The sequence below is a fragment of the Heloderma suspectum genome, chromosome 2 (genome assembly GCF_057233095.1).
Source record: "Heloderma suspectum isolate Gila_16-S chromosome 2, 16-S_ref, whole genome shotgun sequence".
Taxonomy (NCBI): Eukaryota; Metazoa; Chordata; class Lepidosauria; order Squamata; family Helodermatidae; genus Heloderma; species Heloderma suspectum.
Genome location: NC_139459.1, coordinates 367,679,357 through 367,707,194, shown reverse-complemented (window position 1 = coordinate 367,707,194; position 27,838 = coordinate 367,679,357). Strand labels below are relative to the sequence as shown.

General features: G+C 47.4%; 1 protein-coding gene across 3 annotated transcripts; it reads right to left on the bottom strand.

Moving 5' to 3' along the window:
• Window positions 1-36: 36 nt before the first annotated feature.
• Window positions 37-27,838, bottom strand: LOC146355938 (uncharacterized). 3 transcript variants are annotated; one of them, XM_084830772.1, is made up of 7 exons: window positions 27,626-27,838; window positions 22,708-22,806; window positions 12,846-13,360; window positions 12,528-12,648; window positions 12,276-12,346; window positions 11,818-11,944; window positions 37-9,873 (listed from the first exon to the last, which is right to left on the bottom strand). In XM_084830772.1, exons 3-7 carry the CDS (start codon window positions 13,257-13,259, stop codon window positions 8,414-8,416), a joined length of 2,193 nt encoding a protein of 730 aa, XP_084686898.1. In that variant the 5' UTR covers window positions 13,260-13,360; window positions 22,708-22,806; window positions 27,626-27,838; the 3' UTR covers window positions 37-8,413. The 3 variants fall into 3 exon arrangements, with proteins under 3 accessions (XP_084686898.1, XP_084686897.1, XP_084686899.1); XM_084830771.1 differs by lacking the exons at window positions 22,708-22,806; window positions 27,626-27,838 and adding an exon at window positions 16,858-16,918; XM_084830773.1 differs by lacking the exons at window positions 22,708-22,806; window positions 27,626-27,838 and adding an exon at window positions 16,136-16,803.

The following is a 27,838-nucleotide window of genomic DNA, read 5'->3' as shown; positions in this document are numbered from 1 at the left end:
TATCTGTTCTTCTAAAATGTTTTTATTATGGGGTTTTATTCTTTGATCTTGTTCACCACTCCGAAATCTTTGATGTGGAGCGGTATATAAATATTGATAAATAAATAAATAGCTACATAATGCTAACATTGCTTTGTTCATTATGCCTCTTTATTTTAATTGCCAGAAACTTCTTTCATGCCTCTGCTTTTTCTTCTTTTTTTCTATTTCTGCACTTCTGCCCCAGTGCCTTCAATTTTGACCTATTTCATCTGGCCACTAGACGATTGCAAAAAATGTAGAGACTACGACATGTCAGTAGTTGTACCTCCTCTGCTGTAAGACTTGCATTTTTAAATGCTGTCTTTGTACAGACCTTAAGCTGAGCCTGGCTAACCAAAAAGCAAACAAGCCAAAAACAAAGCCCAGACAACCGAACTTCAAGCCCCCATCAGCTACTTGGAAAGGCATGACAGGAACAGAGAAGCACATGCTGGACTTGACGCAGCAGGCTGTGACTGACGTTGTCTGCAGGAGTGGCCTTTTCAGGAACAAGGGAAGTGGCCTTATGCCAGGTCCAAAGGCTGGTCCTTCTTGTTCAGGTCTGACTATGCATGGACTGGCAGGGGCTCTCCCAGGTTTCAGATGTCTGTCTTTCACAGCCCTACCTGGAGATGCCAAGGAGTGAACCTTGGAGGTTCTGCATACAAAGCACGTGCTGTACAACTGAGCTTCCAAAAATAATGTAAGGTTCCAGTCCTTATGGAACTGAATGAAGGGCTGATTTGAATATGAACATAGGGAGATGCCTTATACTGAGTCAGAACTGGGTCTATCTAGCCGAGGATCCTCTACGCTGGACTGGCAGTGGCTCTCCTGGGTTCCACAGTCCATTCTGGAAATGCTGAGGATTGAACTTTGGACTTTTTGCTGGACCAGGCTTAGCTATGGGGAAACACAGACACAAATGCACACACACCTTAAAGTGGTTTTCACTCATCATAGCTCCCCAGCCCCTACAACAGTCCTTGTGAAACTTGGCATGTTTACTGCATGGAGACACTTTTATGATGTGCACCATTCTCCTAGAAATTACCCAAAAATTACAGGAGGAGGGAAGGGGAAGCAAATCGCTGTTCCCCTCTGGAAAAACAAAACCATTGAGGTCTGCCCTGCCATGTGAAATACTGCACTTCTTCTGCGACTTTGCAGGTTTCTCACGCAGGCCACCTCCATGCTGTCTTTGGTTTTCAGAAGAATTCCGTAAGGAACGCAGGGGTGGGGAGACATGTCCTCTATTTGGATGTCCTCAAAATGTAACGTCTGCTCTTGCACAAAACTCCTGGGACCCATTCATCTGAAACCTGACAGAGTGGGTCCCCACAACAGGGAAAACTATCCCTGAAAATATCACCCACTTCTCCCAAGAATAAAATTATTGGTAGTTTCTGTATACCAGAAAGACCCAAAATATAATGGGGTATAACACAAACAAAAAGCACGATGTCACAGATTTCCAAATCTCAAGCTTGGTACTCATGTTGAAGCAGAGTGTCAGGAGTGCCCCAGCTGCCTCTTGCAGTCCCCTCCAATAGCCAACTCAGGACACAGACGACGAGGATTCTTTCCGAGACTTTATTACTTTATGACTCTTTCAAATACTAACCGCTAGTGACTAAGCGAGGAACAGCACTGGGGAAAGATAGCAGAGTAGCCTAAGCTCCAGGTAAGGCAGTTGGTCCCCGTTTGAAGGGAAACCACGGGAAGACCCTGAACTTACGGGCTAGGGAGAGATCCTCCCTCTTTCCCTTGGGTCCTCGGGACGCGACCGTTGTTTGCGCGCCAAACGAGTGCTACACCTCCTTTCCGCGCCCTCCATCTGTCGCCGCTCCCTGCGTCTGTGCCAAGCGTCCAGCAAGCCCCCCTCCAGCGCTCTCTCACTGCCAGGGTCACTATCTATCCCAGGAATGCTGGCAGGAGGAATCTGCCAGCTGCTGTGCTTGTGAGAGATGAGCAAGCTCCTCTCCCATGGATTGCTGTTCCCCCTCAGAATCAGAACTGCTCTGGGGCTCTATGGGCTCAGTTTCCACCCTGACACAGAGAGCCTCTGAATCAGAACAAGCAGGATCAACATAATATTACATAAGCAGTTGCTACAAGGGGGGGGGGGGAGACCTCCAAACTAGTAGTGTGTAGTGTCTCAAGCCTACCAGGACCCGTTCCCTGAAAGGGTATGCAAAAAAAGCTAATTGGGACACACACACATGAAATAGGATGTATTGAACAGGTAGGAAGCAAAACTTACTTTCAAACAAATAAGCAATGTAAAGACTCCAAACAATAAAATAGAGGGAATGGACTCTGGGTTTTTTTTTATTTCTTATATATTTCTTATTTATAATATTTATATGCCACTTAGAGACTAATCTATGGCCCCTATGGGGGACCATAGCATTTTTCAGATTCCTGGATCCAAGGTCAGAGGCGGCACTGTGCCTTCGGACCCAGGGGTCCGAACTCCCCACCCCTCCCCTCACTGCCGGTGTGAAGAGAACCACAACGGTGGCCTCCCCAAGCTCGCAGAAGTGCCCTCTGAAAGGATGGGAAGGGGGCAGTTCAGTGGGTGGGGAGGAGAGGGCCCTGGGAGGTGGGGAGGTGAGCTCTGCCCAGCCTCCCCCAGCCGCCTGCTCTGCATAGGAGCCCATCAGCCACTCAGCTTGGAGGCAGATGGGCATCCAGGTGGGATTGTCCCCTCAATATTTTAAAAAACCTCCTCCACTCATATGTGACCAGAGGCTGTGCACAGAGGAAATGGGGAGGGCGACTGGTGTGGAGTTCAACTGGCCCACAGAGAAGGAAAGGGTGACAAGAACCTGGTTTTCTCTCCCTCCAAAGGGTAAAGGCAGCCTAGCGTTCTGGGGGTGTGGTTGCTTTGCTAACAGGGAATTTCCAAAGTGACAGTAATTACTGATGAATCCCCAGTGGATTTCCACCCAGAATGTCAGTAACAAAGACATCCTGGATGAAATGTGCTTCATATAAACATGCCCTGGGGCCTCCCATGCCGGACTGGGGCGGTGTCTTTTTATTTTCCCAGGCATTTAAGCATTTTAGCTTTCCAGACAGCTTTGCTGTTTTAAATCTGTATTTTAAATTAATGCACTGCTGCTAGGTTTTATTCTGGTTGTATTGCTATACTGTGGTTTTAATGTTTTATGTGTTTTATATTGTTTTATTGTGTGCTCCCTGGTTTTAATTTTTGTGAACGGCCCAGAGAGCTTCGGCTATTGGCGGTATAGGAAGGAAGGAAGGAAGGAAGGAAGGGAAGAAAGAAAGAAAGAAAGAAAGAAAGAAAGGGTTAGAATGGGCAGTTTTGACACAGATGTGTAAGAGAAGCCGCCATTTTCAGCCCTCACAGGTGGGCCAAGTGGCGCCTCTCCACTCTCGCTCGTAGTGTTGGCCTTGGAGCTGAGACAGTGTGCCATGTAGCCACACAGGGTTGTGCGTTGCCTGCAGAGCAGAGCCTAGCAGTGCGCTACAAGCTGGCCAGGTCACCCCAGCCCGATATTGCCATGCCCCTCAACTGTGTAATGGCCTTTGGCCTAAAGGGCCATTTCAGGGGTGAAAGGGGGCATAAAAAGAAATGTGGGTTTCAGCCATGGGTGGGAACACATTGTTGGGACACCAGGTCTACCCATTGAGAAACCACAGGGGAGTAGACCTGGTATACAACTGTCCCAGAGGCCCCAACTGCCTATTTGGTAGACCTGGTGCCCAGGCCTTATTGCTGCATAGTGACCTGTTTTCTGATGCTACTGGGGCTTTCTAAAAATGCACAGCCAAACATGAAATCTACAATTCAAGGAAAATTGTAGATTACACCATTCCAAAAGAACATAGCTGCAGTTCAAGATTCAAGTCCATGCAGAAGTTGTATTGTTCGCTGATGGGAAAAGTGGCTGATCGAAATGTGAACAGTAAAGTGGGTCGTCCAGGCTCCTATAGGTCCCTGAAACCTGATCCAGCAGACTATTTCTCCTCCCATGGCTAAAGACCCTCTGCACGGACACCGCCGCCACTCTCTAGAGCTGCCTCCCCCCCCCCAGTGCCCTTCAGATGTTTCAGACTTCAGCCCCAATCAGCATGGCCAACAGCGTGGGATGCTGGGGTTGCAAGCCAAAACAAATGGAGGGGACCATGTTGGGGAAGACTGTTCTAGAGAGAGGTCACCAACGTTTCCGAGATGAAGGAAATCATTCTAGGACGAGTCATGTGACGTTGTCCATGTCCATAAGGGCAGTGATGCAGTAAAAAATACAAAAGGATATTCTTAAGACAGCTGTACTGTGTTTGCCATTTGGGTTTTTTCCTCTTGTTCCTAGATATTTTCTTTTATCCCTCACTCCAAATAAAGTTTTGGTGGAGTTCATGATACTTCTTGAATAGAACATTCTTCTGCATTAGTGCTGTTCGGTTCCCAGGACCTCCTACTACCATGTATCAGCATCTACAGTCAGGGCCAGAAATATTGGAACAAGGATAACTGGGTGGTTGGCCTCTGTACACCACCACATTGAAGTTGAAAGGAAACACACCCAGATGGGAGTGAAGTCAGGACTTTCAGCTGTAATTCAAGGGGTCTGACAAAAGTGGGGCACCAACCATTCAGGAAGTACAGCCAGTGGCATACACACACACCCATCATTGGTGACGCATAAGTAATGGAACAAACCAACATCATTTCAAACTTAAGGGTTGCTTGTAATACCTGGATGAAAATCCTTTGCAGTCAATGACTGCCTGAAGTCTTGGACCCATGGACACGACCCAATGCTGAGTCTCCTCCCTCGTGATGCTTTGCCAGGCCTTTACTGCAGCTGCCTTCAGCTGCTGCTTGTTGTGGGTCTTTCTGCCTTCAGTCTTGTCTTCAGTAAGTGAAAAGCTTGCTCTATTGGGTTCAGATCAGGTGACTGACTTGGCCATTGAAGAACATCCCACTTCTTTGCCTTGAGAAACTCTTGGGTAGCTTTTGCTGTATGTTTTGGGTCATTATCCATCTGCAATATGAAGTGGTATCCTATCAGTTTGGCAGCATTTGGCTGAATCTGAACAGAAAGTATAGCCCTATACACTTCAGAATTCATCCTGCTGCTTTTATCAGCAGTCAGGTCATCAATAAACACCAGTGACCCAGTTCCATTGGCAGCCATACATGCCTATGCCATAACACTGCCTCCACCATGTTTGACAGATGGTGTGGTATGCTTTGGATCATGAGCTGTTCCTTTCCTTCTCCATTACTTTTCTCTTCCCATCATTCTGGTACAAGTTAATTTTGGCTTCATCAGTCCAAAGAATCTTATTCCAGAACTTTTTTAGGTGTTTGCTGGCAAAGGCTAATCTGGCCTGTCTGTTCTTGAGCGTTACCAGTGGTTTGCACCTTGTTGTGAAGCCTCTGTGTTTACATTCATAAAGCCGTCTCTTGACTGTAGGTGTTGACAATGACATGCCTACCTCCGCAAGAGCGTTCTTGACCTGGCTAGATGTTGTGAAAGGGTTCCTCTTCACCCTGAGCAGAATTCTGTTCAGTGTAAAGTGGTCATCCACTTTAGTTGTCTTCCGTGGTCTTCCAGGCCTTTTGCCGTTGCTGAGCTTGCCAGTTAATTCCTTCTTTTTCAGGATGTCCCAAACTGTTGTGCTGGCCACTCCCACTGTTTTTGCTCTCTCTCTTGAGTTTATTTTGTTTCCTCAGCCTAATGATGGCCTCCTTCACTCGCATGGACACCTCTTTGGACCTCATGTTAGGGGTTCCAGTGAACAGCTACCAAATGCAAATGTAACACTCAGAACCACCTCCAGGCCTTTTATCTGCTTGATTGGTCATGGGGCATGCAGGAAACAGGCCCCACCTGGCCATGCAGCTGCTTCTCAGCCATTCATTCCATTACTTATGAGCCACCAAGGATGTGTGTGTGTGTATGCCACTGGCTGTCCTTCCTGAATGGTTAGTGCCCCACTTTTATCAAACCCCTTGAATTACAGCTGAAAGTCCTGACTTCACTCCCATCTGGGTGTGTTTCCTTTCAACTTCAATGTGGTGGTGTGCAGAGGCCAACTGCCAAAACAGTTATCGTTCCAATATTTCTGGCCCTGACTGTAAGGGCGCAATCCTATCTGGATAGTTACCAGCCTCCAAAATCCAAGGCTGCTGACTCTCCCAAGCAGGGTGGTTGCAGCATGGAGGGGATCCTCTCCTCCATGCTGCAGCTGCCCTACATTTTTGCCTGGTTGGGCGATTTCGCCCATCTGGGCAGGTCTTTGCGGGGGGGGAGGAGCCTGGAGACCTGATAGGAAGCTGCATCAAGCAGCTTCAGCGGTCTCCTTCCTCACCCACAGGACCGCCGCTTTTCCCCATGTCTGCGCTCCATTTCTGAGGGGTTGCCTAGCTTACCGTGCCTTTGAAGGCCACTGCCTTTATCCCACCCAAAAGGATGCTACCTGGGACCTCCATAGAACTTGAAGTGAGACAATGCAACTCACAAACTTTAGCTCACACACTTATTTTGTTCTGAAGTGATGCTAGGAGGATGGAATTTGAAGGAAAGACCTCCTGTGCGGGAAGAGGGTGCTTCATCCTTCCACCTATCGCTGTTTAGTGTGTGACAAATCTGTCTCTGCCCAGGAATTCTGTAAAATGGAACTCTGGGATTTAGCTGGCTCTACACCACCAGGTAACCAGTCCCACTCGATTCTCCCCATGGACAAGTGTCATCGGGAATGCAGGTTTTTACTGAGAAAGTCTTCTATAGTCTTATTATCAGACTTAAAAAATAATTCACTAGGAGATCAACCAGAGAGCGATCATTATCCTATTAAACTAGTTATCCAGCTGGCAACTAACTCAAATCAGATTAAAAGCATATATCCCTTTGAGATGGCTACTCCTGCTAAGAGACAGCTTAAATGGTCCGAGACCCCGAGCACAGAGATCACAGATTTGCTACATAGCCCTGTCTTGCAAGAGCTAAGAAACAGAATCTGGGCAGGTAATCTGGAGATCATGAAGGGTTTAGACCAACTGAAACCCCATTTAGTGCACTCAGGACATTCACAGACCGCCAGGATGCATATTGCAAATTGGTACGATGGGGAAAATAGGGCTATGAAAAAAGAATTATCTAGGCTCATTTGTACTGCTAGAAGGACTACATCAGAGGATCGAATTCAGATCCTGATCAAGAAACAATCATTAGAGAAGTCCTTGTTGAAAAGGAAGAAGGATGCATTAATGTGAGAAAGGTGGAGGGATCTGGGTTTGGCCGTGAGGCAAACGTACGATGTTACTTTTTGGAAGATGGTCAATTCAGGTTTACAGACTTCCAAGCTTCATCTAGAAGCTCGAATCCCTGCCCATAAATGGCAGCAGGATTTTCAGTCTCTTCCAAGGCCCCACACCTGCTGGGGATGATTCATTGGCTGAGGACCTTCCTGAGTGGGTGCCTGCCTCTGCACAGGAGATTTGCTGCCTGCTTAAATGGCAGTTGTGTGGACGTCTCTAAAGGTGCGTTCTTTCATCAAGGGGGAGCAGCGTGGTGGATTATTTTCTGATTTCCTTGATCTCATTCTCAGGCTTAAAAAAAATGCAGTACAAGATCGACCAGAGAGGAAAGAAATTGAGCTCCCAGGAAGAACTGAAAGCTATGATCACTGCACTCCTTGAAATACAACAGAAATATCAACACAGTACTAAATCTACTCTAGAAAAATCCTGGTCTCAAAACAGAATTTGGGGAAAGCCAGGAACCCGTCCTCAGCCAGAATAATATGCATCCATAGTTTTTACCCAAGTTTGACAAAAATGTATGATCTGTCTTTGGAAAACTGGAGTGAAAACGATACCTGTGTCAATCATAAGCTCTTCTTAACTAGCTGTACCCGTTCCAATATTTATACCAATTTGAAATGTGGCACAATGATACACTTCACGAAGTACACCCGTGATGATGAGGTTCACATTATTAGCTCAAGAGGTATCCTTTTAAGAATGAATACAATTTTGAGGCTTATCCTACCAGAACATGTCCACTTGCCTTTACTAAAAGAGAAACCCCTTCTCTCTTTAATGAAGCAGTGTCTTAGGCTTGCTAATTCCACATATTTATTCAGTATTGGCATATGTATTTTTCTTCTTCTTAACCCTCTTACAAAATTAAATAAAATATTTATTAAAGAAATGTGAAATGCATGTAACTGAGAAAACCCATCTTGCCTGGTATTCTGGGAATATTTATGGTCTGCACATCATTATTTTCAATGTGTGCTGTTATAAGAGAAAAGATTCATTATTGAAATTTCTTGGTTGTCTTAGTTTCAGAGTATTAATGGACTCCTTAGCTGGCATTCCTTTATGCAGTGTATCTCCTATGTGGGTCCCTTAATGTGAAATATGGCTTGACTGTAAATGAATTTCATTCAGTCCTCCAAATATTCCTATGGCTTTTCCCCTGTGTGAGTTTTTTATATTGTTTCTTCCTGTGTGAGTTTTTTGATGTGAATTGAGAGTTCTCTTGTCGCTGAAGCTCTTTTCACACTCCAAACACTGATATGGTTTCTCCCCTGTGTGCGTTCTTTGATGATGAATGAGGTTTATCTTCCGACTGAAGCTCTTTCCACACTCCACACAATCGTACGGTTTCTCCCCTGAGTGAGTTCTTTGATGACGAGTGAGAGTTGTCTTCTGCCTGAAGCTCTTTCCACACTCCAAACAATCATATGGTTTCTCCCCTGTGTGAGTTCTTTGATGAGTAGTGAGATTTATCTTATGACTGAAGCTCTTTCCACACTCAAAGCATTTATATGGTTTTTCTCCTGTGTGAGTTCTTTGATGACAAGTGAGAGTTCCTGTATGATGGAAGCTTTTTCCACACTCCAAACACTGATATGGTTTCTCCCCTGTGTGAATTCTTTGATGACAAGTGAGATTTGCCTTGATTATGAAGCTCTTTTCACATGCCATGCATTTATATGGTCTCTCCATTGTGTGAGTTCTTTGATGTTGAGTGAGGTATTTCTTCTGATTGAAGCTCTTTCCACACTCCAAACAATGATATGGTTTCTCCTTTGTGTGAGTTCCTTGATGACAAGTGAGAGTTGTCTTCTGCCTGAAGCTCTTTCCACACTCCAAACAATCATATGGTTTCTCCCCTGTGTGAGTTCTTTGATGAGAAGTGAGAGTTCTCTTGTCGCTGAAGCTTTTTCCACACTCCAAACAATCATACGGTTTCTCCCCTGTGTGAGTTCGTTTATGCTGTGTAAGAGTTCCCTTCTCGCTGAAGCTCCTTCCACACGCCAAACATTTATATGGCTTCTCCCCTGTGTGAGATCTTTGATGAGAAGTGAGCTGTGTCTTCTGCCTGAAGCTCTTTCCACACTCCAAACAATCATACGGTTTCTCCCCTGTGTGAGTTCTTTGATGACGAGTGAGAGTTACCTTATGACTGAATCTCTTTCCACACTCAGAACAATGATATGGCTTCTCCCCTGTGTGAGTTCTTTGATGATCAGTGAGATGTGCCTTCTGACTGAAGCTCTTCCCACATTCCAGGCATTCATAGGTTTTCTTCACGATGGGAAGTTCGCAATGAGCTTTAATGTTGGAGTCAGAATTGAAAGTTTTCCTGTGAATATGGAACCTATTCTTTTCCAGTCTTTCATGCATTAATTCTTGGATTGTGTTATGATGGTAGCCATTGACCTGAGAAGCAAAGGAATTCTTCCTCATATTGCAATTTATTTCAGTTTTCCTTCTCTGCTGTTTCCTATTTTTGCATTTTTCTCGATTTGGGGACATCACACATGCTTCTCTCTTATTCTCCCCATCACACCTGTCACCTCCTGCAATGAAACCATGAAATTGCTAAAAGTTAGCAATAGAACTTCAAATCATAGAGCACCCCCAATTAATGATTTCGATAAAGGAAAGAATGAAAAAGACTTAGATGGGATGCACTTCTTACTATGGAAATTACCAGCTCTGGTACTCAACTATGAATTTCTGAGCCTTTCAGGAAAGAAACGATCCTGAATCACTGCAGGCTTAGCATCTCCTTTACTGAGCACCCATCCCAAATCGCCCACTGTTACATTTGAGATGGCTCTGGCAAGCAGTTGTCCGAACCTCATCGTTTTCAGCCCGGAACCGCTCTTGTCACCACCCAGGAATCTTCTTCTCCCCCTTTCTGGCTTTGTATCATCAGACCTGGGTCCATACTACTGTACCCTCCTTGGTCTCCTGGCCTGTCCACTTGCTTTTCAGGGCATGGCAAACCCCGGAGTTCTGTTGCTAACTTCAGTTTGGGTGCTGGCTGCTGGGAGTCTAAGTTCTGTTGCTCTCAGACAGAGGGAATCTGCTCTCTTCTGCATCCCTCCACCTTAGCTAAGGAAGATGTGAGCTGGATATCTGGGTATCTATATGTGAAGACAGACTGCAGTTTGATAGAAAGAGACTGAGAGAAACAGCTGCATGTGGGTTCTGTTAACTAACTTCAGTCTGGGTGGCTGGCTGCTAGGATTGCATGGTGGGAAAGTTCTGTGTTTGTATTTGTTGCAGCTCTTAATGTTTCCCGACCATTTCTTGATCGGATACTCACTGATGTTTTGATTCTGTTGTGGTGTTTTAATATTTTGTATTGATGTCTTACCAGTCCTCTGTAGATTGCTATTTAAGGACTGGCAGGATTATGAATGATTTCGTACATAAAAAGAGACCAGCCCTGGTGGACTGAGAAAAGTGATTTGGAGGTGCTGAAACATGCAGGTGAACTGCTCAGGGCCCCGGCACACCAGGCCTTCGACTATGCCTGGAAAACGTCTGTTCTGGGCTGCCTGTCCCTAATGCGTGTTGTGATGCTGCTATTTTCTGGGACTGAGCTGACTTAATATGTCTTGTGAACATTCTGTGGCATGATTTCTTTCAGCTGTTGCCTTAAACTGGTATTAATTATTTGTTGGTTTAAATATGACTCCATGTACCTTATTATCTTTCTGAGCTCTGCCTTCGGAGGGCACTTTCCTAAGGGGCAGCCTTAAAATGCTGACCAATATCAGGACCCTGTGGCTAAGAAGGAGGAGCGAGGGAGGCAGGAGCAGGCAAAGGGGACTTCAGGGCCTGCTCCAGCTGGACTGCCGCTCCTTCGGGAGAGAAGGAGAAGGGCAGGCAGCAGGGCCATCCCACCTGCCCTTCTGGGAGTCTAATAATTTCTCCGCTCTCCCCTCCCCCTTGTGTGTCATGTCTTTTTCAGACTGTAGCCCAAGGGCAGGGACTGTCTTCTTTGCTCATGGATTGTCAGCCGCTGCAGGAGGCTTTTTTGGCTGAGGAGCAGAATAAAAATGCTACAAATAAACAGAATACAAAATAATGAATAATATAGGATATGAGCCCAAAATTGGTAATATTATCTCCCTCAACATTATTGCCTTTTGAACCGGATACACTCATGATCAGGAAAACAGGGAGCCTTACCAATATTGGCCACGATCCCATGGTGCTCCGCCACGCTTTGCTTCTGCAGGACCCCCGTGGCTTCTTTTCCCCGCCCTGCGCGTGCTGCACGAGCAACAGCCATTTGCCTAATTACCCGCAACGCCGTGAAGGTTACCGTGTTGCCCAAACACAGCACGGCGCATAGTGGGGGTGACTTCTTACCCACCCCAAAATCCCTACTGCAAGGCATGGCTTCTTTAACGCCCATGATCGTCCGAACCAGGTTAGTATCTTCCTCATCATGATTGCACTTGGAAATCCAGACTATCCTTGAGGAGGAAAAGAAGGAGCTTTACCCAGAGAGGCCACGATCCCACGGTTCTCCTCCATGGTTTGCCAGTGCAGCGCTCTCTGGTGAGGATCCAGCAGTGCCCACTCCTCCTCCGTGAAGCACACAGCAACCTCCTCAAAAGTCACCAGAGCCTGGAGGAAAAAGAAAATGTTTCCTTCTCAAGGATAACATAAAGTGAGGTGGCCGGGCATTATCCTGCAGGATTGAAACCTGCTTGCTCTGAAAACCAGGAAACTGTCCTGCTTGTGGGCTTCCCAAGTGGTGTATGGTCAACCACTGATAGAAACAGGAGATGATGGAGTAGATGGGCCCTTGGTCTGGTCCAGCAGGGCTCATCTCACGACCGTGGCTTTGTCAGAAGAGAACGTAAGGAGACAACTACATTCAGCCCTAGGAGGGGAGCCGGGGATGGAGGCACCCAAGCTGCTCCCTGCCTGTCTCCCCAGGGATCCTTCCCCCTACCTGATCCGCTTCCACTCCATCACAACCGAAAAGAGATGGCTGAGTACCCACTGCTGGCATCATTCCAGCCCCTGCGAGAGAGAAAAAGAATGAGAAGCTAGGAGCAGACGGTGTCTCAAAGATTGAGATTACAGTCCTAACCTCCCTTGGAACACCGTAGGAATGGACTCCTAGTCAAATAGATAGAATTGCACTAGAAATAATGCATTGGAAGACCAGTTGAAATACAGCCACCATCAAATTAATCCTCACCCTGCAAGGTGACATGTCCAGCCGCATCCTGCCTGGTCCCTCTTTGTGGGGGGCTCTGCCTGGTGTCTGATGGAGCCTTTTCAGCTGCAGGCAAATCCGGTCCCACTTCTGCAAACAGACTCTGTAGGTGAAAGAGCAACGGAGATGCAAGAAGTGGAACAAGGAGGATTAGTAAAGGAATGAGAGGCAGAAATGTCGTAGGGTGGTATGAGACATCTCTCCTTGGTAGATTTCCAGAATGGGCTGGGCAATTAGTAGAGAGGTTTGGAATACCCCCCCCCCCTCACATTCCTGTCCCCTTGGATAAAATGCTCTCACCTGCTGCTCTTCCTGCTTCTTCTCCTCTGCCCGGCTCAGGAGGAAGCCTTCTGCCAGGGCCACTGCCTGGGAACTGGTCTCCACGCCACATTCTCTCACCCAGCTCGCGATTTCCACAGGCAGGATGGCCAGGAACTGCTCCAGGATCACCAGGTCCAGCATTTGGATTTTCGTGTGTCGCTCTGGCTTCAGCCACCGATGGGAAAGTTCATGGAGTTGGTTGCAAACCCCTCGGGGCCCTTTGGTCGCCTCATAGCAGAACTGCCTGAAACACTGGAGCTGCACATCTGAGCTCACCATGTCCTCACCAATAACCTGCTGGGCCTTTCCTTCCCAGAACGCTTCTATGCTTCTGGTCTTCGTGGCATCAGGGTCCCTTGGTGCTTCGGTGCCGGCTGAGTCTGTCTCAACCATCTGTCATCCGTGTTCCAGCAAACCTCCAAAGGGGCTGAAGGATCTCTTCCCTCTTCAGTATCAGGGCAAAGATTGCAACAGGAGGCAGTGCAACTAAGGCTCTGTAAAGGCAGGACATGGTTCCGGTAAGCAATTACCATATTGTCAGTGCAAGAAGAAATGTGCAGGACTCCAGCTAGCAAGCAGGTCTTGTCCCGGAAGGAAAGGCAGCCAAATGCAGACTGCAAGAGAACCAGGGACTTGGGGAGGGTCCTTCACCTGAGAGCCACTGACTGCTGGAGAGTCTGAAGATCTCTCATCCCCTCCCACCGCACAAGTCCCCCTCTAACCATTCATCCCACGGAAAGTCCCTCCCCCTCTCGGCCTGCTCCTGAGGCCTTCTCTGTTCTTCAAGGAAGCACCTCTGTGACACCCCCTCGCGGTGTCACCTGCTGCTGCTGCCATCTTCTCCCCAAGCCACCCTCAACATAAACTAACGTCACATCGGTTCAAGTTAAGGCTGTCGGTCATTTTAAGGAATCTTTGTTGATTCGTCATCTGATTCATAAAAGGCCAACACAGGATCCTGGGAAGCTGCCTCAGGCTGAGCCAGACCCTTGGTCCATATAGCCCAGTATTGGCGGCACTGACAGGCAGCAGCTCTCCAGGGTTTCAGGCAGGAGTTCTTCCAGCCCTGCCTGGAGATACCATTGATTGCCTGGAGATACCATTTATTGAACCAGGGACTTCTGCATGCAAAGCCTCTGCTTCTGCCACACAGCCATGGCTCACACAGGCCCATGTATTAATCAACCAAATTCCCTTATGCATAGGAGACAGACATTCTGATCGACACATACCTTTGCTTTAGTTAGGAAGACTGTGTTTTACATTACACAATTTAAAAAGTCCCAAAACACGTCCCCCCGATTTTCTGAGCTGTGCTGCCTCAGCAGACAGAGGCTGCATTCCTAACATAGCTGGGAGCTCCCTCACTGGAAAAGAGCAAGCGTTCTCACAGGACAGCATCCTCCATCCGAGGAGACCACAGGTTTTGTGCCCCACAGAAACTAGGACTCACCGCTTGTGCTCTGTTGAGATTGGTTTTTTCCCTGTTCAGGAATTTTAACACTCCTTTTCCACTCTGTATCATTCCTCCTCCCCATTTATATATTGATTCATTATTATCAGCCTTCAGCTCCTTCTCGAAAGGACTCCTCTCCCGCTGCCTCCAGTGGCGTTCTGCCTGTTACCAGTGAGAATTCCTCCTCAGAGGCCTTTCCCACAGCAGGAAGCACCTTCCGCACACACAGGAACGCTGCCACCAGGACCTCTAGGCTCAGGCCCAACCCTTTATTCTCAAGCAGTGAGGACACACTGGCTTGATTATAACCTGTAGTATTTCCGTTATTTCTTAACCCTTACGTAGCCAAGAGCAGAAGGTGTACGAATTTATGACACAAAGAAACTTTTATTATTTCCAGCATTGAGATGGTAAACAGCAAATAAGTAACTGGATATAAACTCTACAGGAAGGATAGGGAGGGGTGTACTGGGGGACCAGTTGCCCTTGATGTCAAAGAGGGCATAGTGTTGCGCAGACTAGAACACCCAAAAAGGCTAGGCTCCTCCACAGAAGCACTGTGGGTGACAATACCAGGCTCCAAAACTCATTTAGTGAAAGGACCATGCTATCGTCCCACACGCCAGAATGCTCAGACTGACCTTGAGATGGAAAATTTAATCAGGGAGGCCTGATTAACAAGAAAGTGTTGTAATAACGGGCGACTTCAATCACCCCCACATTGATTGGATGAATGCACGGTCCAGCCATGATGAAGAGGTTAAATTTCTCGATGGCCTAAACGATTGTGCCCTAGAACAGTTGGTCATGGAACCGACCAGAGGGGAGGCAACCTTGCATTCAATCCTAAGTGGTGTCGCCCAGGATAAGTACGAGGTGTAAATGTTGTTGAACCCGTTGGAAACAGTGATCATAATGCTATCAGGTTTAATATATGTTGAAGTGGAAAATTGCCCAGGAAGTCCGACACAGTTACATTTGACCTCAAAAGAGGAAACTTCTCTAAAATGAGGGAACTGGTGAAATGGAAGTTAAAGGGGAGAGTCAAAAGGATTTAATCCCTTCAAAATGCTTGGAGATTGCTCAAAACCACAATAATAGAAGCCCAGCTAAAATGTATATCACAAGTTAGGAAAGGTAGCACCAAGTCCAGAAGGGCGCCGGCATGGTTAACCAGCAGTGTTAAGGGGGCTATTAGAGAAAAGACAGCTTCCATCAGAAAATGGAAGTCTTGCCCAAGCGATGAAAACAAAAGGCAGCAAAGACTTGCACAAAGGTGATGCAAGGGGGCAGCAAGAGATGCAAAAAAAGCATTTTGAAGAGCATATCGCTGACAACATCACGGCCAACAATAAAGAATTCTTTGAACATATCAGAAGCAGAAAACCAGCTAGGGAGGCAGTTGGACCACTGGATGACAATGGAGTTAAAGGAGTACTGAGAAAGGACAAGGAGACTGCAGAGAAGCTGAATGAATTCTTTCCATCCATCTTCACTGCAGAAGAGACAGGACAGATACCTGTGCCTGAACTGATCTTTTCAGGACAGGAGTCTGAGAAACTGAGGCAAATAGTGGAGACAGAAGAAGAAGTTCTTAGCCTTATTGATAAATTTAAAGCAAATAAAATCACCGAGCCCAAATGGGATCCATCCTAGAGTTCTCAAAGAACTCAAATATGAAATTGCTGATCTTCCAACCAAATATGAAATTCCTCCTGTCACTCATCCTACTCTCATTCTAGTCATACTCGCCACAGACACATAGAGTTATAACAGGAGTATGCCTAGAACCACAAACTCGTAATACACATACCTGCAACACCTCCCTTCTTCTTAAGACCAGCATCTAGGGGTGGCGGAAGATCATTTGCTGCCTTTAGCAAGCGAGCACCTGCCCCTCCGCCCGGCCCCGAAATGTCAGCCAGAAAGCGAAGCACCTGCTTCCCGCTCGGGGCTCCCCAGATCAGCTGCCCCACGGGAAGGCCGGCCGTGCTGGGGCCCTCGTCTCCCTCCGCCCAGTGTTGTTTGCTGCTGTCAGAAGAGGCCCAGGGCAGCGTCTCAGCCCCACGCAGAACTGCCTGGGGACCCACACCTGCGCGGGGGGGGGGCCCGTCCGATTAGCGGGGGAAGAATCATAGGACCACAGAATGGTAGGGTTGGAAGGGGCCTACGAGGCCATCGGGTCCAGCCCCCGCTCAGCGGGATTCGGGCCGGTGCAGAGCAGCTCCCTCAGCGGATGAAGGAGATAACTGGCTCCGCGCAGCAGCGCCCTCGACGTCCTCCCTCCCGCTCGCCACGTCGAAGGCGCCGCCTGGGATGCTGAACGGAGGAAGGGCGCAGCTCCCTGGAGGGGGGTCCCAAGGGGGTCAGCCGCAGGGGTGAGCGCATCCAGCCTCCCCCCGCCCCGAGCGCAGACCCGCCCCGACACGCTGGGGTTGAAGTAGGGCATCCCCCCGCACGTCTTCCTCCCCCCTCCCGCTCCCCCTCCCCCGCCCCCAGGAGCCCCTCCCCGGCTGCACAAGGCGGGGGGCTCACCTGCCCCCAGCCAGGAGGCGCCGAAGCCGCACCGGGGGACGCGCCAAGTCCGCCCCCCTCTGCCGGGGAAGGCGGGGCAGGAAGCGCCCTTGGCCGAAGGAGGCGCGTTTCCGGGGGACGCGGCCTCTCCCCTCCTCTCTAGGAATCCCCCGCTTCAGCGCCTTTAACCCTTGCGGGGCCACGCAGCGGGATCCCCTCGGCAGCTCCCCAAGCGGACCCGGGGACCCCCCCGCCGCGCCACGCTGGCGCTGGCTGCCCTCGGCGCTGCTGGCGGCGGGTTCTCTGTCCTGTTCGGGACGTTTCCCCCCGCGCCGGACGACTCTGCTCCGCCGCGGGCGTGTTCGTGGTGCGGGAAGGGCCGCGGCGCGTCCGCGAGCAGCCCCGGACACTGGCCTCGCGGGGGGGGGGGAGCCGCCGGGCCGCCCCGCGCTCCTGCCCCCCGGCGGGCCCGCTCGCGCGCGAGGGGCGCAGCTGCCCCCGGGCCCCCACCGGCGTCGGGCGGGCCCCCACCGGGCTCCCTCTCCCGCTCCTGGCCGCAGGGGCAAAGCGCAGTCAGTCGCCGCGCCTGCCCCCTCCGGCTCTCCTCCCGCGTGCCCCACATGGGCAGGGAGGCCTGGCCGGAGCGGGACAGCGAATTGGGCCGGGGCGGAGAGTCCTTCGCGCTCAGCGGGGAGCGGCTGCGGCGCGAGCGGTAGAATGTGGACTGGAGGGGCGGCGAGGCCGGGTTTCTGGCGGGCCCAGCCGGGCAGCGCCGCGGCCCGCTAGGCGTTCGTTTTGGTAGCCCGTGGGAGCGCCTCGCTCACCGGCCGGGGCTGGGGAAGCCACTGGCGTCCCCTCCTGTCCCGGCTGGCCTGGGCCCCCGGCTGAGTTCACTTCGAAGCGAGCCGATGTGCGGTTTCCCAGCCCACAGGTGAAGTGCGGGCAGAACAGAGGACCAGTGCCCAGCCGGGAAGTGGGGGCGGAGGGTTGCTCGAAAGGGCAATCCCTGCCAGCCCCCCAGTCGCGGGGGAAGATGCGCAGCTTTCACGTTTTTAAGAAGCGAGGCTCCAGCCCTTGTCGAAACCACGATATGGGGCAAAATGTGAAGCCACCATTCCGCCTATTCAGTTTCCGAGAAACTAGTCAGCTCCCACCTTTTGGTGCTTTTAGCCAATGCGCGAAGTCACAGCAATGGCTAACACACCCACTGGCTGGGTGTGTGAAGCCTTCGGGGGCCCTCCCCTGTTAGGAAGCAATTGCAGCCTCATAAAAAAAACAATTTAGAAATCCAGGAGCATCCTGTAGCTGGGTTTGGACAGTAGTGTATCTACCAAAAAACAAAAGGAGCAGAAAAGACAGGAGTCCGTGATCTTTCTAACTTGGGTACCTGTTAATGTTTTTTCTGAGTTTATAAAGGTTTTAAAAATACCTGGATGTGTGCAGATAAGGCTCATCCTTATTACATCCATGTTGCAGGAGGCAAGGCTGTGGCCGAGAAAGTGTGGGTTACCCAAGTCCTGCAAAGTAGCCCAGTGTTGTTTTTATTTTGTGGAGGGTGTGTGTGTTAGAGTGGTCTGTGACAACTCTGCATTGTAGTCCATCAGTGTAGCTGATGATTTAGAGAAATGCAGATGGGGCTGTCAATTGATTGTAGCAGCAATGCAATGTATTAAGGGTTAGACTGGGCAGTTGTCACACGGATGTGTAAGAGAAGTTGCCATTTTCAGCCCTTGCAGGAGGGCCAAGTGGCGCCTCTCCGCTCTCGCTCATAGTGTTGGCCTTGGAGCTGAGACATGTAGCCACACAGGGTTGTGCGTTGCCTGCAGAGCAGAGCCTAGCAGTGGGCTACAAGCTGGCCAGGCCACCCCACCCCGATATTACCATGCCCTTCAACTGTGTAATGGCCTCTGGCCTAAAAGGCCATTTCAGGGGCGAAGGGGGCATAGAGAGAAGTGCGGGTTTCAGCAGTGGGTGGGAAGAAGTTGGGACACCGGGTCTACCCGCTGAGAAACCAGAGAGGAGTAGACCTGGCATACAACCATTCCAGAGGCTCCAGCTGCCTATCTTGGTAGACCTGGTGCCCAGGCCTTATTGCTGCATATTGACCTGTTTTCTGACCCTATTGGGGCTTTCTAAAAATGCGCAGCCAAACATGAAATCTACAATTCAAGGAAAATTATGCAATTCCAAAAGAACATAGCTTTAGTTCAAAAGTCAAGCCATGCAGAAGTTGTATTGTTAACTGATGGGAAGAGTGGCTGATAACAATGTGAAAGGTAAAGTGGGTCGGCCAGGCTCCTCTGTGTCCCTAAAACCTGACCTAGCAGACTCATTTTGCCTCCCACAGCTAAAGACCCTCCCCACAGACACAGCTCTCTACAGCTGCCTCCTGCTGCCTCCTGCCCCCCGCCCCGTGCGCTTCAGATGTTTCAGACTTCAGCCCCAACCAGCATGGCCAACGGAGTGGGATGCTAGGGTTGCAGTTTAGTGGCAAGAGAGTTGGACTGGGAGCTGGGAGATCCGGGTTCTAGTCCCCACTCGGCCATGGAAGCTCATTGGGTGACTTTGGGCCAGTCACACACTCTCAGCCCAACCTACCTCACAGGGTTGTTGTTGTGAGGATAAAATGGAGAGGAGGAGGATAATGTAAGCCGCCTTGGGTTCCTTGCAAGAGGAATAAAGGCGGGATATAAATGTAATAATAATAATAAAAAAAAAAAATGGAGGGGACCGCGTTGGGGAAGACTGTTCTAGAGAGAGGTCACCAATGTTTCCAAGATGAAGGAAACCATTCTAGGACGAGGCATGTGAAGTCCATATTCTGATAAGGGCAGTAATGCCATAAAAGATATGATAGGATATTTTTAAGACAGCTGTACTGTGTCCATTTGGGGTTTTTTCCTTGTTCCTAGGTGTTTTATCCCTCACTCCAAATGAAGTTTTGTCAGAGTTCATGATGCTTCTTGAATAGAACATCCTTCTGCATTAGTGCTGTTCGTTTCCCAGGGCCTCCTACTATCATGTGTCAGCATCTAAGGGCGCAATCCTATCTGGATAGTCACCAGCCTCCAAAATCGGAGACTGCCAACTATCCCAAGCAGGGTGGCTGCAGCATGGAGGGGATCCTCTCCTCCATGCTGCGGCTGCCATGCATTTTTGTCTGGTTGGGCGATTTCGCCCATCTGGGCAGGCCTTCAGGGAGGGGGAGAGAAGGGGCCTGGAGGGAAGGAATCTGATCAGAAGCTGCATCAAGCAGCTTCAGCAGTCTCTCCCCCCCCCACCCCGCCCCAAGGACCACCCCTTTTCCCCATCTCTATGCTCCGTTTTCGAGCTCGGAGAGATAGCTGATGCGGAGAGAACCATGCCGACTGTGAGGGCGAGAGAGTAGGGGGGGCGGTTTCTGGAAACCAAGGTTAGAGCTGTCCCTTCCTATGGCCCTCTAGGCAGAGTCCAGTGGCCACAGGAATGCCCCCTAAATGTCAAAGAATGTGATGCTCAGCAGCAAAGAGCACACGCAAGGAAAGCGCACGAGCATGTCGTAGCCCCACACACTCTGCGCGCAAGCTACAACCACAGATTGTTGTGCACCTTTGCCCCCCTGGAAAAACACTGCCAGCTGCTGCTGTCGGGTTCTTTGCTCAATAAGGAATGAGGCTGGAGATAAAGGTTGAGTTGACACAAATCCTTTCTTCATGCATGAAGGTTGGCCGCCAACAAAGGGGAAACAACAACCCTCCTTCCAGAACAACCTATTCATCTACCTGAGGAAAAACCGGCCCGAGGACCAATCACAGTAGATCACCATATATGGCATCTCATGTCCGTTATTCACAGCAGTTTCTTAATCATATGATAGTTCTAAATTAGGACTGCTTTACTGCAAAGCTTTTGCAGACTCAACAATTAGCAAATTTAGGAAGCAACAGTTGACAAAGTGAGCAAATGTGTTCCAGGAAATTTCTGGCACATCATGGAAGCATCCCAAGTTTCTTTTCTTACGTTCCCCTTTTTTTAAGGCCCGTAGCTAGGGTGCGCCTGACCCTTGCTCTTAGTTACAGCAGACAAGCTACAAATGATCTTTTAGCAAAATAAAAATGATTCTTATTACTGCTATGGGCCTTTTTGGGGCAAGAAAACCGTAATAACGTTTGACCTGCTGCTTAGAGTCCTGCCAAACGCATGAAAGACACCCTTCCTCCATAGGCCAGTAACATGTATCAGTAACTTTCACCAAAGGTTGCCAAATACGATCTGCCTTTCCAAGAATTGGAGTAAAAAAGACAAATGTGTCAACCATAAGCACTTTTGAACTTGCTGCACCTGTGCCAATTGTTATCACACCCATATTACATTTGGCATAATTGTAGACTTCATCAAGTAGGTCGCTAAACTAAACGGTCAACAGTGTCATTCTTATAAGCAATGTCATTTTGAGGTTTATGCTGCTGGAACATTTCTACTTGCCTTGACCAAAGGAGCAATCCCTTCCCCTTTAAAGAAGCATTGTCTTGTTTTAGCTAACTGCATATTTCATAGTGGAATACATATTGTTTCTTCTTAACTCTTACAAAAATAAATGAAATATTTAGCAAAGACAGTTGAAATGCATTTAACTGAGAAAATTCATCCCGCCCTGTATTCTGGGAATACTTATGGTCTGCACAACATTATTTTTCAATATGTACTAATATATCCTTTATCATGCCTGCCTTTGCACAAAATGTTCCCTTGAGATCTCCAATTCTCTTGAAGAGATCTCTATTCTTTCCCATTCTGTAGTTTTCCTTGATTTCTTTGCATTGTTCATTTAAGAAGGCCTTCTTGTCTCTCCTTGCTATTCTCTGGAACTCTGCATTCAGTTGGCTATATCTTCCCCTTTCTCCCTTGCTCTTTGCTTCCCTTCTTTCCTCAGCTACTTGTAAAGCCTTATCAGACAGCCACTTGGCTTTCTTGCATTTCTTTGGGATGAATTTAGTTGCTGCCTCCTGAACAATGTTACGGACCTCCGTCCATAGTTCCTCAGGCACTCTGTCTATCAGGTCTAATCCCTGAAATCTATTCCTCACCTCCACTGTATATTCATAAGGGATTGAGGTCATACCTGAATGGTTTAGTGGTTTTCCCTACGTTCTTCAATTTCAGCCGAAATTTTGCAAGAAGCAGCTCATGATCTGAGCCACAGTCAGCTCCAGGTCTTCTTTTTACTGACTGTATAAAGGACAAAGAAGGCAGGGACCTAACAGAAGCAGATGAGATTAAGAAGAGGTGGAAAGAATACACAGAAGAACTATACAGGAAAGATCTTAATGTCCCTGATAGCCATGATAGTGTGGTCACTGAACTTGAGCCGGACATCCTTGAGAGTGAAGTCAAGTGGGCCTTAGGAAGCATTACTAACAACAAAGCTAGCGGAGATGACAGTATTCCAGCTGAGCTATTTAAAATCCTAAAAGATGATGCTGTTAAAGTGCTGCACTCAATATGCCAACAAATTTGGAACACTCAACAGTTGCCACAAGCCTGGAAAAGGTCAGTTTACATTCCAATTCCAAAGAAGGGCAATGCCAAAGAGTGTTCAAACTACCATACAATTGCGCTCATTTCACATGCCAGCAAGGTGATGCTCAAAATCCTTCAAGCTAGGCTTCAGCAGTATGCGAACCGAGAACTACCAGAAGTACAAGCTAGGTTTCGAAGAGGCAGAGGAACTAGAGATCAAATTGCCAACATTCGCTGGATCATGGAGAAAGCAAGAGAATTCCAGAAAAACGTCTATTTCTGCTTCATTGACTATACTAAAGCCTTTGATTGTGTGGATCACAAGAAACTCTGGCAAATTCTTAAAGAGATGGGGGTACCAGACCACCTTACCTGTCTCCTGAGAAACCTGTACGAGGGTCAAGAAGCGACAGTAAGAACCAGACATGGAACAACCGAGTGGTTCTGTTGCAGAACCCAGAGTCAGAGAGACTACGGAGTGAAGGAAAAAGAGATTCTTTATTTAACGCGCGGGCTTAAGGCTGGAATCGTTTCCAAAGAGCCAGAAGCCCCGATTTACATTAGCACATTGGTTTTATAGACATTGTGACACATATGAAACGGCTCCTCCTCCCCCTCCCGCATGGGGTTGCAATCCTCAACATTTTTCCTCCTAGCACCATTGTTTATAATACAAGAACTGGGTTATAGGGTAGCCATGATAAGGAGAGAACAGCAGAGAACAAGATATACAATTGTATGACCTTTGACAAGATAAGGAATTCCTGTGTCTCGTCAGCTTACAACAATATATTCAAGGGAGAAAGAGCTCAGCAAGAACATGAAGCATGAGACTGCATGAGGCTACTTAGTCTGATCCCCGATATGGCTGCTACATTCCCCCCTTAAATGCATAATTTCATTACAATTATAGCATTTCTGATAACTATACAAAGCTTTTTGTGACATACATATTACTTAGCCTCTTGTTGGGCTATTAGAGCGTAGAGGGCAGCAGTTTTACTAGCTGAGACATAAACCAGATGGGTTAAACAGCGCATAAGACAAGGAATGCAGAGACATAACAGAACTTTTATGAACAACACTGGTAGAATTAGGATGAACAATGCTTCAAGCCAGCTAAGATCTGGAAGCCAAAGGGTCAACTAATTGAGCTAATTGTTTTGTCTTATTGTTTTGTTAGCTACTATATTGTGCAGCTTGTTGATCTGTTCATCTACAGCATTGCCATTATCAGTTAAGTTAAAACAACAGAGCTTTTGGTGTGCCTCACAACTTAAATGATGAAGAAGGAAGAGGTAATATATACCAGCTCTGTTTTCTAGAACTGCACCTTTTAGATCACACAGCTTTTTATTTAACAATGACAATGCTCGTGAGGTGGCATTTATGCTTTTGGCTAAGCTGCAAGCTAACCGGTTGATTTCCAGACCATCAGCCAAGGCTAAACCTGGAACCTTAACCAGTGACATTGCTAAGGCCAATTTTTCTGAGTCAGAATATAACTGCACATGACTATTACAATTTTTAGTTAGTTGGAGTGCTCGAGGCTGCCGTTGACGGATTTTCTCGGGCTACAGGGGAAGAATTGGCACCAGTTCAATTGGCGGCTGAGGCAACATAGGTGGTTATCAGACAAGTTGGCAGGAATGAATGACCAAGTGCAGGAATTACATGTCTAAAACCATCCATGAGGCAAAAGTATGTGGGCATCATTAAAAGATATGTTTTGAATTTTATTACAGTGGAAGGGGGCCAGGGATAGCTTTGTATTTTCTGGAAAAAATTTTGACAATTAAGCATTTGTGCACACGTAGCATTTGTTTCAGCAATGATGGGGGTGTGTAGAGTGAACTCTGTAGGGGGTAGGATCTTTGCAACCACGCCCCAATTAGCATTTTGGGAATAAGTTAAACTTACACCATAAACTCTTAACATGGTATCTTTTTGAATTTTCCCAGGATGTCTACAGACAGGTATTAGGCAAGAGCTAATAAGCCTGTTTGCAGGTATACCTCTTGGCAAACAAAAATGTTTTACTCTCGTGATGTTAGCCAGGTGAAGCCAGTAATTATCAGCAAATCACTGGGACAAACTTCTTTTTCCAGGGGCAGACCCCCCTTTTTGCACCTTATTAAGGAAACACAATGCAACACTACTAACACTACAACACGCATGTTTGATCTTCTTTGGGATCTGACCGTACGCTGGGCAGCTATTCACCTGGCAAGCTGCAGTAGGGTCTAGTCCCCTTCTTCAATTCTCCAGTTGCAGGTCTGACCATACGCAGGGGGACAGTTTCCCGGTGTGTCCACAGTAAGGTCTAGCCCGAGTCTTCTTACTGCTTTTTCAGAATGATTTTTAAAGGATTTTCAGGATTTCTGTTTACAGTCTACTCTCCCCCTCTCGCTCTCTTGACTCGTGTCCAATGTATCTAGGGTTTAACTCTAGCTGCTTTCATAGCTGCGGGGGTGGAAAGTATGACAGTTTTCAGTCTTCTCCATCTGGGAGTCAAAGGGTTATTTTTCCCTCTTTAACTCATACTTTAACTCTTGGTTGGAAAGGATGAGCTTCTGTGATGGGAATGGCTTATTTTTTTAAGACAAAGCGACGCTGGGCTTGAAGAACTTTGTTCAGTGTTTGGACTTCTTGTTTAAGGTTAACGTTTGCTTGCTTTTGATGCTGCTCCAGGGTCAATTATGAAGTCAATGTCACTGCCCCTCACAGTCAATGTCACGGCCCCTCTCAAGCTGTCTCCCTCTTCGCCCATTCTGGCCCCTTTGGTTTTCTCCTTTGTGTATTTGATTTATTTTATTTGGGCATTCATGCCACTAATGTCCATCTTGTCCACACTGGGCACACTGGTTCTTTTTTTAAGAATCTTCTGCCTCTGCCGGGTCTTCTTCTTTTCTTTTTTCGTTTACGTCTTCTTGGGCCTCTGGGTCGAGGGGGGTGTACTGGCGATAGGCATTTGAAAGATGCTCCAAGTACGCTCTGGGGCCTCGGTGGCACCTTGCAGCACTTTAGACACTTTGGTCATATTAATTGACTTCTTTATACCTGCCTTTCATGGCTTCTAACAGCAGGGTTTGATACTGGGTGAGGCGCTCTAGCCCAACTTGTGTTTTGGGATTCCAGCAGGGGGGGTTACTTACAAGGAGACTTTATTGGGTAACTTACAGCACACAGGCGTACTTAATTTTTGGATCAGACAGCTTCTCTGAACCACGAGCTATTGCGCTAAATGGGTTTTTATACTATACATGTTACCCATAACACTAGCAAGCATTTTCAGCATAGGCTAGAAGTGTTTGGTTCTCAGGCACAGCTTCCTGTAAACAACTTCGCTTCTCAAAGTGCTTGATAACACTTTTATTCATTAGTATGGGAAGACAAATTTTTTCTCTTTCTTTTGCTTTCTTTTTCTTTGCTGATCTGTCTGTATTGCAGATCATGTTTCAAACTTTTTATATAAAACTTTCTGCTCCATGCACCAGCCTTGTCTCTTTATTTGTCTTTTTCAAGTTAAACTTACTTAAACTTTTCTGCCTTACACTAGTCCCACTGACACACATTTGGGATAGGCTCTTCTTCTCCTTCTAGTTACATTTTCTTCATTTTAAAGAACTATTACATTATTGTGGCTACTTTACCCCAGGTAATAAGCTCCAGGCACAATCAGCTGCTTTTAATTTACCCTGGGGGCAACTATGGCCACGCTTCTTTTTTACAAATGTTTTTTCTTTGCCTTTTGCCTTTTCTTTTTTCTTTTTTCCCCCTTCTCTATCTGTCTGCTACTTTCTCTATTCCTTCTTTTTTACTTGCTTTTGTCTTTCTTTCCTTGTCATCCATTGGGAACCACACTTAGTATTATTTGGAGTTGCAACTAACACTAATCTGCAAATATCACATATACTTTATGATATCTAAGAAATCATAAAATATATACAACAAACTTTTTCTGCAATTTAACACAATGAATGGAAAACACTTCTTGCATGGTAAGGCATGATGGAGCAGATCCAGCAATCATACTGGTCTTCTGGCTGAAAGCTCAGGGCTCATTAAAATCAAGGGACGGGCATACCCACACACGCAGAGTTCTAGGTCACCATTTTTGCATCGGCAACTCTATGCTGCATGAGTTCTGGCAGAAGGAAATCTAAAAGTTATAGATCAAACTCAGCCTGCTGTACACTGAGCTGACTACAAACATAGACACAAGGTCTACAGCGATGAGAGTTCAAGTTTATCAAAAGCTTTATAGCACTGTCCATGGCAAGTTTGTGACAATTTAAAATTTTAGTTCATGTGCAGAGTGTCTCTAAAAAGCCCAATGATGGAGGCAAACAGAGAAGGCTCTGGGCAATGAAGATGAGATGTTTTCAGCAAAGGCTCTCCACTTTTGCATCAGTTTAAAAAGGGAAAGTGTGGCCCTACACCTCTTCTGACAGACAAGGGCCTTTAACTTTTTAGCAAGGCCTCTGTCTAAACAGAGCGGCACAGCTCAGCTCTTTAGCCGTGACACTTTAACCTGGGCAACTCTTCTGTAAATTTTATTTTACTTCTGTCAGGTTCTCTCACAGACATTTTAAAAACTTACTCTTTTTTTTTTCTCTTCTAACCTGGTACACGAAAGCACTGAAACACTGAGTGCCGAAACTCAGGACGCTGGGGGGTGATGGGCATCGCCTTATACTTGCATTTTTCAGGCAGCCATTAAACTTCGGGGAGGCGGTGGGGTGATTTGCAGGACTTCAAAGGCAAGCTTCTCAGTTTGTTTGTATTTGTAAATCCCAAGCTCAAAACAGGACACCATGAGGTACAGGGCCACCAAATTCTTGCTTTGGCACGGGCAACAAATAACTCAGGTTAGCTTTCTTCGCTGGGGTCTCAAACAGGAAAACAGTCTTAATTTAAAGTTGTAACATCACTGACAGCGTCAGCCAGCCAGCTACACAGATCTCACTGTTTTTTAAGACAGTTGCTCCAATATTTTCTTCTCAATCAGGTTGGGTCTTTCAGCTTACACAGTTTATTGCAGCTTTCAGGAGCATGGCAGTAGCGTGATTTTGGCTTGGCCAGGAACATGCTGTCTGGTTTCTCGGTCTCTTTAGCACACACACTTAGGCAGTGTAACACTGGATACTCAAATCAGTGAGATTTCTTCATTGCAGGGAATCCCACAGCAAAAGCTTAATGGTTACGCTCTTCAGAAATCATATAGCTGATGGTCAGTAGCTACAGGCTCTATGCAATTCTAACACAGTTCAAAGCTAAACACGGTTACCTTGACAGAGATCTTCAATGTGGTCTCTCCGCTTCATTCTGCTTTGGGACAGTCTTATGGCACACTTTTCACTCGAAGAGGGGTCTAGCCTGTGCTCTGGGGGCTGATTCTTCACCTTTATTTTCTATTTTGCCTTCATCTTCTGGGTCTTCATTTTCAGTTTCCATTTCTTAGGGATTTCATCTCAATTAGGCGAGGTGATGATGTTGCACA

Coding starts and splice junctions, on each gene's coding strand:
- LOC146355938 (XM_084830772.1), bottom strand. CDS start 13,259: ATGGTTGAGACAGACTCAGCCGGCACCGAAGCACCAAGGGACCCTGAT. Junction 12,347..12,527: donor TGGACATGTCACCTTGCAGG/GTGAGGATTAAT, acceptor TCTCTCTCGCAG/GGGCTGGAATGATGCCAGCA. Junction 9,874..11,817: donor TGGGATCGTGGCCTCTCTGG/GTAAAGCTCCTT, acceptor GTTTCATTGCAG/GAGGTGACAGGTGTGATGGG.